A 20,156-nucleotide genomic window follows, 5' to 3' on the forward strand; every position below is an offset into this window, starting at 1 on the left:
CATATTCGATACTGGAGTTCCATGAAATTGAAATTATACTAGATTTCTGAGCCTGTTACTGTAAGCTAGTGAAATTTGAAGATTACTAATAATTAATTATTATCAGTATTATTATTAATACATAATGTAGTTATTTTATATGTTGCATTGTGGTTATAATTCAAGACTATAGTCAGGTAAGTTTTCGGAGTTAGTACTAATACTTTCATATGGTCAAACATTTTAAGTCAGGTCTCGTGAGTCAATTGTTTAATCAAACCAAAGAATTTCGTATTGCCAGACAAAATACTTGACATGTTGATCCCTTTCTCTTATAGTTTGCCTACGAAATATGTTACAAATTATAGAATTATTTAGAATAACCTTCCAACATAAAGTATGGTAAGTAAATAACTCATTTAGTACGAAGGATCGTTTGATATCTGGTAACAGTTGGCAACACTGACAAGACGGCAATATTTGCTGTTTAGGAATTGTTCTTATGTGACCCTCACTTTAAGTTAAGCAAAAAGTTAATAAACATTGAGAACAGATGTTACCGTTAACGTTGTTGAGCCATCGGCATAGCTCAGTTTGTATGTAGATATGTCTGTCTACTGATTCAGCTATGCACTTGGGCGTGGGTTTGATTCCCACATGGGCTGATTACCTGGTTAAGTTTTCTCCAGTTTTTTTTCATTATTTCCATATCCCTTGTTCCATAACCGCATTAATGCGTTGAGAGATTCGTAGCCACGATCAACAATACTATGTTGTGTTCTACATAGAGCAGTGGCTTCCAGGCTTTTGGAAGGCGCGATCCACTTTGGGCGAGACTTCTGTATGCGACCCCCACTACCGAACTGGTAGGGTACTTAACCCCATTCGAAAAATATAAATCACTGTAAAATTGGAAATAACGATTATTTTACTCAAAATTAGTGCAACAATATTACGAAATATTACATGAACATAATTTCAAGTAGCCTACTTTGCTGATATTTTCGAGCATTTAAAACACTTTGAATAATAGTTTGCAAGGTCGATATGTTAACATAGGCCCTAATAACAATCAGGGATAAAATCAAAGTATTTTTAAAGAAATTTTATTTCTGGTCGACATCACTTGATATAAGGAATGTAATGCATTCCAGTGCATTAAAAAAATCATGGAAAATTTAATTATAAATGATAGATAAATACTGAGTTTGTTTCGCGAACATGCAATTAAGTTTGCACAATGACAGTTTTTGCAAAACTTGCTAACTGCAAAATTTACAAAATTGAGATTTTGATGGATTCGTTAACACAAGGCAGGCCTCTACATGATGTTAAAGGCGTCTTAGTAAAATTGGGTTATTTCTCTTCATTGTAGTGTGTCAAAGTGTGATCGTTTTTTCAAAACTTGCTTTCTGCTAAGTGAGAGTTACAGTAAAAATTTGCTTACTGCAGTGTTTTGTCTCTCCTGTAAAATTTAGTTTTTTCTGTTAGCAAGTTTTGCAAAAACGGTCCTCCTAAACAAGAGCTTTTTGGATATTTTCTGGAAGGTACAATCACCGATATACCTGTACTTGGCGTAGCATGAAATTTTGAGCAGGGGAAGCTAACTCAAGTTGTCTTTCATGCAATATGAGAAAACGTATTACAAAAATACAGTCTTAAAATAAATACTAGTCAATTTCAAGTCAGCAGTCGAAGATTGGTTGGAACGTCGTAAGTAACACCAATAAGGCATGATCTCAAATGGGACGTAGTAAAATATGAGTTCACGGTTTACACATATCTCTTAACAAATAGACACGTATACGTATAACATTAGCTCATTCCCTGTCATACTTAGAGAAATCACAATATTAGTATCATTATGTAAGTATGCGTCTGTCTTTTGCTTGTGTCCTTCATTGACAGTGAGGGAGTCGGTCATTTGTTTTTTTTAAATTACACTTTTGTTCGTAAGTCAGTCTTGATAATACAATTGTCCTAAAAAAAATTCAAGTAAATTAGTGTCAGGAACTGTTATTTCGCTCATTATTTATTATATCAGCCACAATGTACACTAACACTTCAAGTGAACACAACTGACGAAAAGGGATAACTCGGGAACTACTTATTTTAAATGTTAAAGCTAGCTTCTTGCGAGCCTTGCGACTAGGGTAGTTTGGTTAGAAAGGGATGGAAAATCTGCGGGGTGGATTACACAGAAGAAACCAGTCTGCTTGGAAGCTGGTGTGTGCAGACTTCTTGTTTACTGCTGCATCACAAATCATCCTGAGCTGCAGCATCACAATATTTAACGCGTAAATATAAATTCTATTAAAATTAATAAATATTTTTCTCCATAAACTGCAGGTTTATTATGAAATTATTATTAACTGGGGAAGCTAAGCTTTTTAGCTTACATTGACGCTACGCCACTACTAAATCCATTTTTAGACAGTTGCGTTCAAATAGCTGAAATTAAAAAAATAATGAAGGAAAAATTCAATTAAATATGTTCGTACCTACTGATGGAATATTAAAAGTAGTCTTTTTCGCACAGTGTAGATCAGTTTTGGATCAAAAGAATGCATGAATATCTCGAGCTTGCAAAGAAGCTTTCAATTTTTTATAACATTTCCAACTTCATACTTGTGCAAAAAATAAGCTTCCCTTCTATGACTGCCAACAAAACAGACGAGAAATCTCATCGAACTTGGAAGTAATATCACTACATATTTATCGAAGACAGAGCCCAGATTTGTGAGCTATTTTCAGAAAAACAGCACATTTGTCGCATTAATAAAAATATTTTTTTATTTTAGTGTATAACTACTAAAACTTTATTTTCATTTTTATGTTAAATGTTGTTTATGTTTCGGGACACACAGTAAGTGTGTGTTAATGAAGCGTTTTTTGTTTCATTTTGTAAATCATCTCGCGCGCCCCTCAGCTCTTTACACCACCTCTCAGTTTGGGAACCACTGGCATAAATTATGTAGCCTAGTTTTTCTACAACGCTGTTCATGTAGTTTCTACTAACAAACTAGAATTTGTACAACATGAAGTACCTGTTAACTGTATAATAAATTGTTCTATGGGTGCCATTTCCGAAATTGGTTAAATGGAATCTAATTTTAAATAGGCTAAAATATAATATAGAAAATATATTTTAATAGTAACGGCTCACCTTTATGATTTTAATGGTATAAAGCATAGCACACACTTTTTTATCCACGAGCCTCCACTTTACATTGGTATGATAATAGAAACGGTACGGACAAGATTTTAAAAAGGCGTGTACCTGTTCTGTTATGACTCATTATGTCGTCATTACCAAATTTAATAAAACGTTGATTCAAAGTTCAAACACATGGTAGGTTTACATTTATGAAGTGAAACAGCACAGTACGAATTCGTTGTCTGCTATCGTTTTCCGGTCTTGCGCAGTTAGTTGAGCTTGTACGTACTTACCATTCATCTTCACGCAGAATCCTCCACCTGCTTCTCAGTCATCCTGCGCACTGGACAACAGTCCGCAGCGACGGCCTTCGGCAGGTGAAATTGTTACGTCACATCACAACCCGGTGGACGCGTAGAGGTGAGGTCCGGGCAGGGGTCTGCGAGATGAGGCATACGGTGTTTTTTTACAAGTTGTCAGCATGAGAGAGAGAGATGCTGGAGTAGCTTTGTAATGGAAGCCAGAGAAGTTGAGAAGAAACAGAAAGTGTCTGGAGATGTTAAAATGATGTTGGGAATGTTGAAAGAAATATGGGATTTTCTATCATCTTAAGAAATGCCAGGCACATGGGACGCATGTGTAATATTATAAGGGGTATTAGAAAATAGAATGGTGACAAGGGCATTGAGACAAATTAGAAATGTGTATGGGGATTGTAGGATGATTCTAATGACGATAAAAGGAATTTGGAACATTTCTAGGGTTATCAGGATGTCAGGAACATTAAAATACGGAACGTACTGTACTCGCCAAACTTAGATGACTCCAGCTCAGAGGCTAGTGAAGTGCTTTGTGTGGAGTGTAGCATTGTATGGCGCAGAAACATGGACATTAGAACAAAGTGAAGAGAAGCGACTATGAAATGTGGATATGAAGAAGAATGGACGCGTGTGAAATGGACAGAGAGAATAAGAAATGAAGCTGTGTTGAAGAGAGTGGTGAAGAAAGAATGACGCTGAAACCGGTAAAAAAGAGAAAAAGGAATTGTTGGGTCACTGACTGAGAAGAAACTGCCTACTAAAAGATGCACTGGAAGGAATAGTGAACGGGAAACGATTTCGAAGCAGAAGAAGATATCAGATGATAATGACATTAAGATACATGGATCATATGCGGAGACTAAAGGGAAGGCAGAAAATAGGAAAGAGTGGAGAGTGTTGGGTTCGCAGAGGAAGACCTGCCCTTGAGTAGGAAACTGTGAATGAACGAATTATGGAATGGTGGAAGGAAACGGAAAATTCCGAGAAAAACCCTCAGGAATCTTGACTTTGTCGACCACAAATCGACTCGGCTATCATCAGGGCTCAAACCCGGGTTCGCAGTCATCATAAGCCAACTGAGTTGTCAAGGCAGCAAAGTCGCATGCATAATTATTTTAGATTATGAAGAGTGCCACAGAACAAGAGTTTATTAATCTTATATTCGTTTATTGACGCTGTGATGGCGTATGTACTTTCTGACCAGTCGACCTGATTTCGATTCTCGTGATGGTTAATGAAGAAATTTATTGTCATGCCACGGGGCTGAGTATGTATTTCTTGTCTTGTGATTGTTACGGGAATTTCTTCGAAAGAAAGCCTTTCATTGATAGTTCAAGAAAAATAAATTGTAAACAGAAATAAAAGACACCTTCAAGGCGTGCAGTGAGGAAGTACGTAAACAGGCTTCTTAAATGTTTACAGTTTATACGGAGGAGTCTGCAATGTGCGTACTCTATCTTGCGTAGGAAGTCGTGCTCAGGATATTATTATCCTCAAGAATCCATCACCGTTTGCAGGGTTTGAACGTGCAAACCCCGGATCTAATGGTGAATATAGTTACCCTAAGAATGACTGGCACACTATACGAAGAGAAATGTTGCAAGATTGATACAGGAAGTCCTTGGAATAAAACAGAGTATTAAAAGATTTGATTGCAGTCAACTTTGGCACTTGCATTATGCGATAGCGTTATCACTTATCACGCTTACCACAGTCTCGAGTCGTTGAACTCTTGATAATTGTGCCAACTAATTTAATGAACTTATGTGAGAAAATTTAAGCACATCATTCGATTAGTAAAACAAGAATCTGAACCTTTCTGTACAAAAATTTCAGAGGAAATCACATAGGCCTACTTCATACCAACGTTTGAACATTACTTCACGTTATTTTATTACGGATTTAAATATTCTTTTCCTCACTTTATATCATCGTCTCTCTTAATTTGCTTTTTGCCCGCTGTAGCTCAAATGTTAGTTTCTTTGTCGTCCTCGTTCGTCTAAACCAGCGGTGCAAAACCCGCGGCCCGCAGGCCTCATGCGGCAAGCCACTATATTTGCTGTGGCCCGATAGTAAAGTTTCAAAGTTAAAATTACAAAAACATATTTGAATAGACATATTATTAATTATTATAAATTGCAGTAATCATTAATTAGTAAGAGATTTATGTAAACTGTATTTATTATTGGAGGATGTCTGCGGCCCTCAAAAAGAACATTTTTTTAAATATTGGCCCACAGTATTCATAAGGTTGAGCACCCCTGGTCTAGACCAACTGTGACCAAACGGAACACAAATAGAATTTGTCGAACTCCGGTTCGAGTCTTGGAAAACATGCCCCCACGGGTTGATTGACATGTTTACCGTACTCATTGTTGTATGTCCAGTAGCGTCTCGTAGGAGGGCAGGTAAAGTTTAACAGTGGAAACGTAACATTTTGACATATTAAATTATTCTTAATGTAGACCTATGTCACATCACCCCCATCGGCGTATATAATACATTATGTATTTTTAAAACAATGCAAAATAAACCAGATATAAAAGGAAGAACAAAAAAAGATATTTTTCCATGCGGCTTTTAAGCTACCATAGTCTCCCAAGCAATTGCTTAGCTTTCCCGGATAATACTGTGGGTACGGTTAGGTATCGTTAGAAGTGTTTCTCTTTTTGGTAGAAAATGTTTAATTATTTGTCACAGTTTATTGTTAAAAAAACAAGCGACTGGTGTAACATTTCAAATCCATCATGCTTTATTTTTGCAAATTATCCTTTAAAATTATTATAAAATCATGAGCAATATAACCGTCACAATCATAGTTAAGGTACAGTAGAGCGTCTCGTTTAGGCACAGTGAAAACGTAAACAAGTGCAGGTAACGTGTGGGAGAGGACGAGCCTTACGATAAACACGAGGGATGCACAAGGTTTTGGTTATAACTAGGGAACGGAATTTGGAGCAGTAAAAGCTAGTATTGGCATCTACACAGTCATTTGTTTACAACCCTTCATACCAAGTCCTCCCTTCCATGACATACTCGCAGCTCTCTGCACGTCAACAGCAGGTGAACGGGACAGTTGTCGCATAAGAACTTCAACATGCAGGTTTGCAGTTCAGAGTATGAAGTGCAGGTACAGTGCCGAAAGTGAAACCAACTAACAATACAAAATTGAAAGACTATATTTGTAAAAGCTCCAGATCGAGTATCAAAATTCAGGAAACAATTCCCAAAATTGTCGCTCCCCCCATTTCCAGTTCTTAAGAGCTGGGGGTCATGGTTAGAAGCTTGCAATTATTACGCACATCACCTCCAATCTGTGAAGAAAGTGGTCCAGTCTTTCAATCCCGATGACGCGGCTGCGATTCAAATACGCCAGGAACTGCTAAAGGATAGAACAATCGAGAAAGAAGTCGTGGATATTAAGTAAATTTTGTTTATATTTACCGGATGTCATTATTCGATTAGAAAAGTCAGGAGTAGAACTAGTTGAGCAAATAAATATTATGAGGACTATTGTAAATAAACTGAGTGCAGTAGAAGGTGAAGTAGGAAACCGTGTTGGTGAAAAAATGAACAGGGTTTGATTAAAAATGATGGATACGATAATCTTAGTCGGATTTCAGATGTACTAACAAAGACGTGTCCCAATGGCGTCATTCAACATGATATTTGCAATTCATTACAACAAGGCACAGTAGGAATAATTGTTTCATCAACAAAACATAGCATTAATTGAAAATGCCATTTCGTTTGGTTCTATATTTTGTTCAACTTTTAATGATACTACATTAGGCTATGTTGTAAACATTGTAGTATATTGCATATATTGTAAATTCTGTAGTATACGTTGTATACATATTATCATATTTCATAATATTGTAAATAAAGGTTTTAATTTAACACGCTCCTGACAGAAAAAAAAACATACATATTCAGAGGCGAGTTCCATACAGAAGACAACTGTCTATCAGCCATCAATGTTTCCACTGACACGCGAGGACGCAGAGATTGATATTTAATTATGTATATTTGTAATGTTGTTTATTGGTGTCTTGTGCGTTGCCAAGAAAAACACATGTAGTTCAAAATGAAATGCAGATTATGTACATTATGTAGGCCACTATATATCATTAAACTATAACATTTGTTTATTCTGCAATACGTTTACAGCACGTTGCGTGTAAGTTTGTATGAAGCGGACTGTACTCGTCCATGCTCTGTGACACAGCTCGCTTGACAGTCACTGAGCTACAAATATCTATACTACGTTTCACCATTCTTTATAATACTCCAAATCCCTTTCCCTGGTTATAACATTTATGGCGGAACAGTAATTGAAATTATATTTTTTAGAAGCACACAAAACAAAAGAACACAAATTGCATAACGTTATTTATACATTTTTAACAAACAAGCAATTGTAACGTTGAAATAATTCAATATAACAAACCAAATTTTGCTACTTATATGATGTTGCTTTCAAACAGCATTTTTACGGTCACGAATTTCATTCTCTGTATGGCTAACATAATATCACCGTCTTCTGTACTGTACCTGAATAAATTGAACTTTGAGAAGGGATAATTATTATGTTTCGGAAATAGTGTCGTTACTTCAGATCAGTATACTGTAGTTTTGTTAATTCGGCCACAAAGACGGTGATATTATGTTAGTCATACAGAGAATGAAATTCATGACCGTAAAAATGCTGCTTGAAAGCAACATCATGTAAGTAGCAAAATTTGTTATATTGAATTATTTCAACGTTACAATTGCTTGTTTGTTGAAATGCATATATGATAAGGTTATGCAATTTGTGTTCTTTTATTTTGTGTTTTTTTTTTTTTTTTGGAAAATATAATGTCAATTAATGCTCCGCCATAAATGTTGTAACTAAAACCTTGTGCATTAACCTCGTGTTTATCGTACAGCTCGTCCTCTCTCCACACGTTATCTGCACTTTGTTTACCTTTTCACTGTGCCTAAACGAGACGCTCTATTGTACCAACCACATGTACAAAATTCCATTATGCTTTCAATGTTTTTGTACTTTATGATTGCCCTGTACATACAGTACAGTCTTAGAAAAAAAGTTTTGTTGCACAGATACTTTATAAATCCCAGAAAGGAGGCAGTGCGCATGATCAGAGGACGTGCGACCTAGGTCACAAAGTTGAGGTAATAAAATTAGTTTTGTTTCATTGTATGTCTGATCATGCACACTGCGACCCTTCTGGGACTTCTCTGTGCGACAATTTTTTTTTAAGACTGTAGATCAATATTCCATAGGGACATAAGATTTTGTCGTTTAAAGTGCGATATCGTGCACTGCCCTTAATTGTACGATGATTGTGATGTGATGGAACATTTGAGCAATAATATGAAATATAACAGAATACTCTCAGAAAACTTGCCGCAGTACCATTTATATTCTTAAATATTCGATTTCAACTTGGTAGCTGATGAACACATATGCTCCAAAGCCATTCAAAATAAAATGCAGATAAGTTTTTCTACTGTAAATCCTTGTTTATAGTTCTATTACGAGATCAAATTAATGTTATTCAATTTAAATATTAAACTGACAGCAAATAATCGATTTTCTAGTATCTCTGTATAGATTTGATACATTTCATAGTAAAATGTGTGTGTCTCGTTGCTCCTATTATTATGGCTGCGTACTGTTATTGCCTATTAGATATTCAAGGCCTGGACAAATGTGTTTGTTTTAGCGATACAATGGAAAACAGATACATTCTAATTTACAACAGACTGGAAACGCGTTATCTAGCGGCACAATCTTTAAACGCATTATCTAACAACAGTGAAGCACTATGAGATGGTGAAAGATTTCATGATATTGCCGCTAGATACCGTGCTATCACTTCGTTTTATTTTGTCATTTAAAACAATCGTTCACATATAGTAGCTGTCCCAACCTTGAATATCTAGGAGGCAATGATGGTGTGTGTATATATGTACATAAAACAGGTAGGCGGAAATCCTGCATGTAGATCAATGTCTGTCATGATTGTAACAATTCTCGAGCATAGGGCAGCCCCGGAGATACCACAAATACTATTCGGGCAGGTCTATTGGTCACCACATTTCACAGACCATTTCTGGATTCCAACGGAAGGTTATTTGACCTTCAACTGTCATTCGGATTTTAGCGAGTCTCGCCATAAGGCATCCTTCGTCTAGCACAGAAACAAACGGGTATCGTCCAGTGAACATTTCCGTCTGGTTCTCCATCCAGCGACGTCTCTAAAACTCGAACATCTCACCATTAACCATACTACGTATGAAATGGAATGAACGAAATTTTGTTTTTGAGAAAAACGAAAGAACCCCGAGAAAACTCCGATCTTTTTCACCAAAAACTAGCACTGCAGTCAGCTGAGGATCGAAGGTTAGTTCGCGAAATAAGCCCGCGCTCTAGTACTGAGCTAAACTGCACTTATTTTCTGAACGCACCTCGTACACGTACAATGTTCGTTAAGAATGATATTACTTGTGTCAGACGACGAAACTGAAATAGAGCAATAAATGAGTGTGACAAGACATGCTCGGAAGAAACTGCTGTATAGTTATTTGGTCAACGATAAATCTTTAGAGTCTACTAAGTTATACCCAGGTCGCTGTAACCTTGCACTTGACAGTTGCGTTGGCAACCTCTCCTATGGAAAAGTTGAAGAACGCTGTGCGGTAGATTTCTGAACCAATTGGAACAATTATTTATCAGAGATATGGCCCCTTCCTACAAGGATCAATATGCAAAAAGTCCCAAGTTCGGTAATGTCCACGTTAAAAAAAGTCCCTTGTTCAAAAGGTCTTATAGTTATATGTTCCCGGCCTGCAAGGTCCAACATGCTAAAATGACCTGCTTTCATAAGGACTAGTTTCATAAAATGTTCTTTTTCGGAGAAGTCAATATTCAATTACGTCAGATTTTTAAATGGCCTACGTGTTAAAAAGGTACATTTAACTTCAATAAAAATTTGGAACCAGTAAATCAGAAAAGGAATATAATTTAATAAATTAAATTAAATTTACAAGATATAAGATACATTTAGGGAAAATGTGGGCGATTTCTATTTTCCTGATATGAAACCGTTCTTATTACTGCATTTCTCTGTGGAAGTGGTGTCACTATTTATTCATTTTTAACATTTGCACATACCTAGCGCTTGGTGGCTGCGTTGGGTTACCTCTTGCTGTCTTTCGTATGTTATTCAGAACCTCCCTCACTCGTACCTCTCTGACGTTTGGAGGATGCAAATGGTTTTCTGTACCATCTTTTACGACTCTAAAATTTCCCAAATCTGAATTTAGTCGTACATCTCGCAGTACAGTTCTTTCGATCAAAACATCTCCAATATTTTCTGTCACCTTTTCGGTTGTCTTGATGGTAATAATACAGATTATCGTGGTAGTGTCATAACATTGGTTTGTTTTTTTACTATAGATAATTTGGGCCATTCTGGCATTCTACCTTCTTGAATGTGACGATTATTATTGAAAACATGAACACATGCGAAGTAATTAAGTGTGTGTGGGACATTTAGTAGAAAGACATTTTAGTGGTTTTACCAATTTTATGTGGGACATTAAATGTGGGACTATTTGACCTGTGGACCTTTCAGCTATGTGGGACATTTTTGTTGAGGTTCTTTTCATTATGTTGACCAAGTGCGCCCGCAGAATCCAATCTCAGTGATAGCAAGATGATTAGAAAATTATAGGAAATGGATGAAGAGAGAGAAAATTTAACATGAAAACTATCCAGTTCTGAAATCTAAATTACCTTGCGCACAAATTCATAGTTTAAAGCACTCGTTTTTGTTGAATTGTTTACCGAGGATTTGAGAAAACATATATCGTGCACATAGAGAAAAATACAAAAAACGCGTAAAAAATATAAAAAAAATCTCAGTGGTAGCGCTACCACTGACTACCCCCCTGTGGGCGCCCTTGATGCTGACCCTATTATGTGTGGAGCATTAAATGTGGGACTATTTGGTGTGGGTCCTTCTTGGTTGAACATTATGCTATTGAGGACTTTTTTGTTGACCTTTTTTCTCTGGAAACATCGGAACGTAATATTTTCTATCAGCTGCTGTGTCATAAGTTCGCTATATGCTGTGTTACATGGTGTTACTACCACTTGCGTAATTTGTGTTTTAGTGTTATAAAGTTATAAATAATTTGTAGCGCTGCTGTGAAATGTCCTTAAAAAAAAGTCGTTCAGAAACTTTGAGATTCATTTGCGTAGTCAGGCGTCAGAATTGGTGCGAATGACTCGTTAATTTTACGAGAAGGAGGAGAAAAATTTGTTCCTCCATTCCTGTAGTTGATGTAATATAGCGGACATCAAAAACTTCAGGTCTGGAGGACAATAATAAAGAACGGAGTTACACAGTAATTGGCATTTGAATTAACGGAGCAGAATTGCAAACTCAGCGTAAGTTAAATCAGCTGTTGTGCAGTAGTCAGTCTGGCAATGTCTCTTCTCTCGCTACTAACATTACGCTAAGCTGTCAGGTGCAAGGTTACATCGGCCTGGATATAGTGATCGAATTCGGTCCCCTTGGTAAGCCGAAAGTTAATTGCTCTACCACTCGGCCCAAAAGTTGTTATTAATTTTGGAGTGAACCATCTACTATATTCGACCGACAAGGAGAGAAAAATTGTAACGTTTTGACATGAAAGTTTACTCTTATGTCACTGATGAAAATGAAAGTCTAAGATGAACTTCGGGTCTCGTGGTTTTCCATGCAGGGTTAATTGTTCAATCATTCAACATTCTTGCTAGTTTACAGTTTCTTTGGGCCTTTTCCATGCAAAAATCACTGAAGTCCCTTATGTTGGACGGCGTGAGCGAAGTCAGACAAATGGTTAGGAGCTCACATAAAAATTACTGTAACAGTTCTTGCAAGGACGCGCACTTTGGCACATTTTACCTTGCTCTTTCCTTTCTCCCTCATTTATTCATTGATTGAAGTTTTCTACACAATAATAATGAAAATAATCGGAATATGTGTTACTTATACAGTGAAATCCCTCGTAACCGGCAATACCTAAACAACGGCACTTTCGGCTGGGCAAAAAAAAAAGTTTAAATCTGCCACATTGCCAGTGTGGGCCATCAGTTTTGCCACATTAGGAAGTTCGCATGAACTTTCGTTTTCAGTGAATATTCGAACCTAAAATTGGTGTATTATTTGTGTTGTGTGATGTGTTTTAATAAAGAAAATCCATACAGCTTTTTACGTTTATTTAGTTATGTTCGGGCCGTCAGTGTTGTCACATTAGGAAGTTCGCAAAAACTTTCGTTTTCAGTGAATATTCGAATCTAAAATTATTGTATTATTTGTGTTGTGTGATGTATTTTAATAAAGAAAATCCACACAATTTTTATGTTTATTTAGTTATGGTTGGCTGTCAGTGTTGCCACATTAGGAAGTTCACACAAACTTTCGTTTTCAGTAAATATTCGAACCTAAACTGATTGTATTATTTGTATTGTGTGATATGTTTTAATAAAGAAAATCCACACAGTTTTTATGTTTATTTAGTTATGTTCGGCTGTCAATGTTGCCAAATTAAGAAGTTCGCACGAACTTTAGTTTTCAGTGAATATTAGAACCTAAAATTAGTGTATTATTTGTGTTGTGTGATGTGTTTTAATAAAGATAATCCACACAATTTTTATGTTTATTTAGTTATGTTTGGCTGTCAGTGTTGCCACATTAGGAAGTTCGCACGAACTTTCGTTTTCAGTAAATATTCGAACCTAAAATTAGTGTATTATTTGTGTTGTGTGATGTGTTTTAATAAAGAAAATCCACACAGTTTTTATGTTTATTTAGTTATGTTCCGGCCGTCAGTGTTGCCATATTAGGAAGTTCGCAAGAACTTTCGTTTTCAGTGAATATTCGAACCTAAAATTAGTGTATTATTTATATTATGTGATGTGTTTTAATAAGGAAAAACCACACAATTCTTATGTTTATTCAGTTATGAGCAAGTGATAGAGAAATAGGCTTCACATGGATGCAGTTTCAAACATTTGGCACCATGAAATACGATTTGTTTTGTATATAAAGGTATTTATTCAATTATCCGGCAAAATCTCGCACTAGCCTGGACTCTTTTGTGCCGGTTAAGAGGGATTCTACTGTATATAATATAATATGTACATAAATATCAAATAAAATTCGTGTACAGTGTTAAAGTACGTATTGTATTGTATTACTTTAAGTTAGGTATAGAAGTTTCACGCAGGTATTGAGATTTCCTTAAATCCCCGGCAGTTTTTTTTCATTCTACATGTTTCTGCGAGAATCTCAGAACTATCACTCTGAGTGTCGTTAGCATTTTGAGTAATTCTCTCATATCTGTCTTGGGATGTTATGCAATCAGCGATTGTCCACCTGTCCTAATGTGTCAATGATGGCATTCAGATCAGTTGTATTAACGCATGTTGGATTATTACTATTTACCGAAGATCCTCGTAGATTATGTCGTGTCACGATTATTGACCGTTGCGTAGAAAGACGGGGAAATTGACGCAGTCTCAATATTGATTATTTGCAACGATGCAACTCTGTTGAAAAGAGAAAACGCTGTTGCTGTAAACATTGCTGAGAAGGGGAGTGGGGACTTGACGTCAATGGCAGGGTTAACCGAATTCGTCGACAAGAAAAAAAAACACATCATTAGAAATAGTAGTGGTAGGGATAGGACTAGTGGTAGTGGTGGTGTGGTAGTACAGTAAAACCTCCCTGAAACGAAACGCGATCGTTCCAGCGTTTTTTTTTCCCCCCGTTTTCGCAGAACTAAGAATACAGTAGACTACTGAAATTTGCTCACTGTAGGAAGAACATAATGAAATAATTGAAATAAAAGTTACTACAGTATATGCAAAGTGAATTTTATTTTCATAATTGTTAACTTACGTAATTGCAACCTCTCTCTCTCTCTCTCTCTCTCTCTCTCTCTCTCTCTCTCTCTCTCTCTCTCTCTCTCTCCTTTTCTCTGCGCCCTAGCTTCTTGGCCTCTACATTTTTTCAAGTGCATTGCCAAGACTTTTTTGAAGGGAACGTTGTAGGATTTCCTTCGCGTCCTGCATCAATTCAGAGTGTAAATTGCGCCCTGATGCATCGGTTGTGTAACTGAAGTTGTGTTTGATGGAAAATAGATTAACTTCACGTTAGACAAATCAGGTAGCATTGTCTAAAAACAGTATGACCTAACGACCTTGACGTTTAATTGCTCCATTAAAATTATGAAGCCATTCTTCCATGATAGAACTGGTAATCTAGGTTTTTTATTAAATCGTACAGTTTTACTTTATTCGCGCTGTTATTTAACACTGTGTTGGCATATTAACACAACACTCAGAATAAATAAACGGAAATGTGAAACTAAATTGACACTGCACTACAATTATTCGCAGTTTTATTCTACTCGCACTGTCCTTCATCACTGTATTGGCTTGTTAGCACAAAACTGATAATAAATGGAAGAAAATGCAAAAGGGTTGGAAGAAGTAACGGTACAGGAGGTCAGTAATAATAATAATAATAATAATAATAATAATAATAATAATAATAATAATAATAATAATAATAATAATGCATTAAAACAGAACACATTACGAAGAGGAAAAGTAGAGAACTGTTTTTGATCCACATAAGAGTACAATTAACAATTAACTGTTTTACTGTATATAAGCACATGATAAATCCCATAAATGTTAGGCCTATTGTTATTTACCCATTTATATGCGAATAATGCCAAGCTTGTAACAACTTACTATAGTCACTCATGTATTATGCACACGTCTGATTTGCATCCATGTCAAAACAAAACTGAATAACATTATATTTTAAATATATTACAAATCTCCCCAGTAAATTAAAATAAACTCTTCTATATGGGTTATGTATACAGAGTGAAAGTGAAATAAACCTGCAGATTTTTAGAGCGAACAGCTCATGTTGTATGTAACGAAAAACTGTAATACCACATTGGTGGAAAGTTCACAGTTTTCTCAGAATTTTTTTTTTTCCAAATGTTTAACACCCTCTTATTCGGTAACTGTTGCGTGATTTTTGTCCATATCGATAGAAAATCTAATAAAGAATAATTTATCCTTCTGTCGTATTTCAATAACGTGGGAGGTTTTCGTGTAAATTTAATTTTAAAACCACTAACCTCAAACCACTGAACGATGAAATGCACATCGCAACGTTGTAGCTAGAGAAGGAAGCGCGAGACAATACACGTACGCTGAGTTCGTTGACCACTTACATCTGTATTGCGATACGAAAGGAGACTTTTAGCGGCGAGATTGCCAGGTTGCTGGAACTTCCAATTTTATTTTTCTAATTAACCTTGCCTTTAATCACAAAACGTAACATAGGTTTTCTATTCATTTAAGCGTAGGCCTACCCAATCGTCCCTTTCAACCTCCAAGGTTATTTCACTTCCACTGCGGACTTCCCTTGTGTAGGCCTAGGGAATGGTCTCGGTCGCATTGCAATTTTATGCGGTAACTAAGCACTTCCATGGCAACCGAAGTCGAATATCCGTTCCACAAAATTCTTTCTTTTTTTTCTATTGGTAATTGGCGCAAACGGGAATCGAACCTCGCCCGGGTTTGAACTCGCGAGCCCCGAATCCAACGGTTAGCATGGTAGCCACTAAACTATCAAGGACCAAAGTGGCGGTGTAGTGATGGTGGCTGTATTGGTGGTGATGGGCAATTTACTGAAGAGCTTTCCTGTGGTAATTTTTTGTGCATGTAATGTATATTTGTACAGTATACAGTACATTCATGCATTCGTACTATATTAAACTCTCCGTTTTAGTTGTCCGAAGTTAGCAACTATGCATTTTATATCGCTGGAAATGCAAGAACTGTAAATCAAAACAAGGGACAGAGAGGGAGTGAGATGCCATGAGTGGAATAATGTTGTGTGTTATGTAACAGCAGTCAGGTTCCGGTTGCACAGTATGTCCAATAACATGTTAACTTAGGCTTATTTAAAGACATGTTATACATAATTAGATGCATATGTATATGAACTGTTTACAATAGTCTCCCTATTATCCCGTCTAAATTGGACAGAAAGTAACCCTCTTAACATAATTATCAGGCTAATTGAGAACCTATTTGAAATTATGTTTTCGTAATAGGATTGAAATACACCGTGACTAATGAAATAAAAAAGTCTATAGATAACCCTTCACTACAGTACAATTATTTCCCCAGTTGTAATTTCTTTCCACTTACTCATTATTGTTTTCCATCGCTGGTTACCTAACATCCAATCTCCCCAATTCCGATTTTTTTTTTCCATTCAAACCGCAACTACTTCGTGTCTTCCTCGACAGTAATTTATTGTTTACGTCACCACAGCACGACAAACACTAAAACAAAAAGTTGAAAACATATTATAGAGTGTTCTGAAAATGCCGACCAAAGTGCACAGGACATGATGGACCGGGATATGTAGAGTCAGTATAATAATATAGGCCCTAGTTGGTCGCTTCTGTACCTCAGACACTACTGTGCTGGTCTTCCATTTTCAAAATTTATCCGCATATCATCAGCTAAGTACAAGATCTCATCATAACAATTTACTCATTATACCCTACCACAAGACATCTTTATATTCTTCATCTTATACAGTTTCAGTTGCTAGAAATTGGAACTCGCTTCCGAGTGATGTAAGGGGTTGTTGGACAATAACTTCATTTAGGTCAAAATTACATAAATTCTTACTTAACAAATTAATTGCTGATTCATATTTATTACATATAATGAAACTAACATCTGTCCATTCTTATTATTATCATTAATTTCTCTAAATAGATTTACAAAACCTCTAATGGCAATTACATTAATATTCTCATTATAGAAATATATTTTAGATTTATATATATTTTTTTCTCCCTGTAACATAGTTCTAGTATGCTTATATTAAATTAATTTTCATCATTTTACTAGCTATCTCAAATCTAAAATTAATTATAATTGATTGAATTAAATTAGCTCATAAATTAAGTTACTACTTTACCTTATAGGTTTATCTAAATTTAAATAAATATGTAGTCTACTAGGCGTTAAAACTTAACCGAAGAATATTGCTGGAGAACCTTTTAAGTATAGTGTAAATATTCGTAATTTAAATATGCATTGTATTGATTAAGGCTGGTTGAGTGGAAGAGAAGGCCTTATGGCCTTAACTCTACCAGCGAAAATAAAACATTATTATTATTATTATTATTATTATTATTATTATTATTATTATTATTATTATTATTATTATTATATCCAGACGGCTCCGGTTCGATCTCCGGCCAGATCGTGATGGAATTTGTGGTGGACGAATTGAATTTAACGGAGGAGGCCACTATGCCCAGCACTGCGACCTGTTAAGATCTATTGCACTGACCCCCTGGTGGACGCATTCCCAAACCCACACTAAGGTTCTCTGTGTGCCCAGATTTCGAGCAGGCAACTCTACTCGTCCCTAGGCCAGCACCCTCCGTGCTTCGCCAGCCTGTGTGGGGGTAATGCTACGGAATGATAACGAAATGGTGACGGAATGATGTAAATGCCTAATTTGGAGAAAAACGGGAGAACCTCGAACTGCGATCTTGTCCGCCACAAGTGTCAGACTTGACCGAGAATCGAATCCGGGCCGCCTGCGTGACAGTCTGAAGGTCTGACCAATAAGGCACCGCAGAGCTTGTGGTAGACGTTAACAGGTGGGCCTTCTACCGCAGATCTGACAGTGTCAGGTCCCATCCTCACGTAGAGGAAGACGTACATATTATAGCTTTTTATTGTTCATTGGAGACAGGAATTTTCACATGCAGTAAATTTACGACACGGTCATCAATCTTCCGACCGAATATATTCTAAGATTTTTGTCACGCTTTTAACTTCTCTGGTGTTGAACGCTGGACATTGGACCTGGATCCTTCTCCACATCGTCGTCATCATTCTAACAGGTTACAGTCCTATAAGAACTGCTACGATCTACAAAAGTTTTCGACCTAATTATATCTTCACAGAACATCCTTGTAATCTATTGCCTCGAAGTATATAATTCAAGATCGCTCTAGGGATAAGTATATCCTAGTTAACAAATACTTGCAAAAATACTCCTAGATGCTGGTGAAATAAACTTCATCTATTCACTGGTTAAACATTATGTAATCACCTAAGAAATTTAAAAAAATGTGAGATCGGTTAAATATTGCACACTATAGCTTAACTGTAGAACTCATGTTAATGTGCCATGAAAGTTGTTCAGAATACTGCCACATTGAATTCTAAGTATCGAGTTACAAATGAATAGGAAAACAGAATGTAGACAGATGGAGTATACGCTGAGAAGACCAGTCTTAAAGTAGCTAGTCTCCGTGAAGCAGGAACAGAACAGTGAGTCTAAACTATGTATTTCATGATGAATTACTGTTAGAATTATCCCGACCCCGACATCAAGATTCTATCACATAATTAAGCACGAACATTCATAGGAATGAATAAAGTTTTCCCACACCCAGTGTTATTCCTACGGTGTTGCGTGGAGCATAAATAACACGCAAGTAGGGGAAGTGTGTCTTATTTCCTTTTATCTTTACACTTCTACAGTGTGGTGTTAGCAGACAGATCGGATCTTTTTTCGGGTATAGTGAATCCATTGGTTCTTATCAACTATTAACGCCAAATGTGGATTCGTGAATCTATTGAAATTTTGGATTGTTCGTCTCATCCATTTCACCTGTGGACTTCTGAATTTTGGAAAATGTATCGAGAGCAACAGACATTGTTTGAAATGTATCTACGTCACTATCGCCTACATCTATCATTATACAGAATTATACTCATGTTTGATCACGTCTTCATGTTCGTAGTCATCTTCATATTATATTTCATAGTCTTCATTTTCATCTGTTTTCACTTTCGTTCTAGCCGTCTTCATGAAATTTATCATAATTTTCGTCATAGTCTTCAATTTCATTATAGTCATTTTTATTTTCGTCATGCTCGTTTTCATGTTCGTCATAGTCTCCTTCATGTTCGCCATTGTCTTCATGTTTGTCGTCGTTTTCATGTTCCTCATAGTCATAGTCGTCTTAATGTTTCCCATAGTCTTCATGTTCGTCGTAGTCATCTTCATGCCCGTTATAGTCGTAATGTTTGTCGTCTTTATTTTCGTCACAGTCGTTTTTATTTTGTCATATTCGTCTCCATTTTCATCATAGTCGTCTTCATGTTCGTAACTTTTATTTTCATCAATGCCGTCTTCATGTTCATCATTTTTCATTTTTTTCATAGTCTTCATGTTTGTTATAATCGTCTTTTCGTCTTTATGTTCATCATAGTCGTCGTATTCCTCAGTCGTTTTCATGTTCCTCATAGTCGTTTTCATGTTCCTCATAGTTGTTTTCGTGCATCTCATTGTCATTTTGATGTTTCTCATAGTCATTTCATGTTCCTCATAGTCATATTCATGTCGTCATTGTCGTCTTCATATTCGTTATAGTCGTTTTCGTGTTCCTCACAGTCATATTCATGTTCCTCGTAGTCATATTCATGTTCGTCATTGTCGTCTTCATGTTCGTTATAGTCGTTTTCATGTTCCTCATAGTCATATTCATGTTCGCCATTGTCG

At 36.3% G+C, this 20,156-nt stretch overlaps 2 protein-coding genes across 4 annotated transcripts in view; one reads left to right on the top strand and one right to left on the bottom strand.

The window, feature by feature from the left end:
- Positions 1-3,556, bottom strand: part of LOC138706194 (multiple inositol polyphosphate phosphatase 1-like) — a 111,186-nt gene extending 107,630 nt beyond the window's left edge. The window contains exon 1 of one of the 2 annotated variants that reach the window (XM_069835214.1): positions 3,430-3,556. In XM_069835214.1, coding sequence (XP_069691315.1) covers positions 3,430-3,436 — 7 coding nt within the window. In that variant the 5' untranslated portion in view covers positions 3,437-3,556. The remainder of the gene's footprint in view (positions 1-3,429) is intronic. The other variant, XM_069835215.1, reaches the window with a different exon arrangement.
- Positions 1-20,156, top strand: part of LOC138706197 (uncharacterized) — a 120,096-nt gene that overhangs the window by 19,762 nt on the left and 80,178 nt on the right. The gene's annotated exons all lie outside the window — the stretch shown is intronic.

The sequence above is a fragment of the Periplaneta americana genome, chromosome 9, assembly GCF_040183065.1.
Source record: "Periplaneta americana isolate PAMFEO1 chromosome 9, P.americana_PAMFEO1_priV1, whole genome shotgun sequence".
NCBI lineage: Eukaryota > Metazoa > Arthropoda > Insecta > Blattodea > Blattidae > Periplaneta > Periplaneta americana.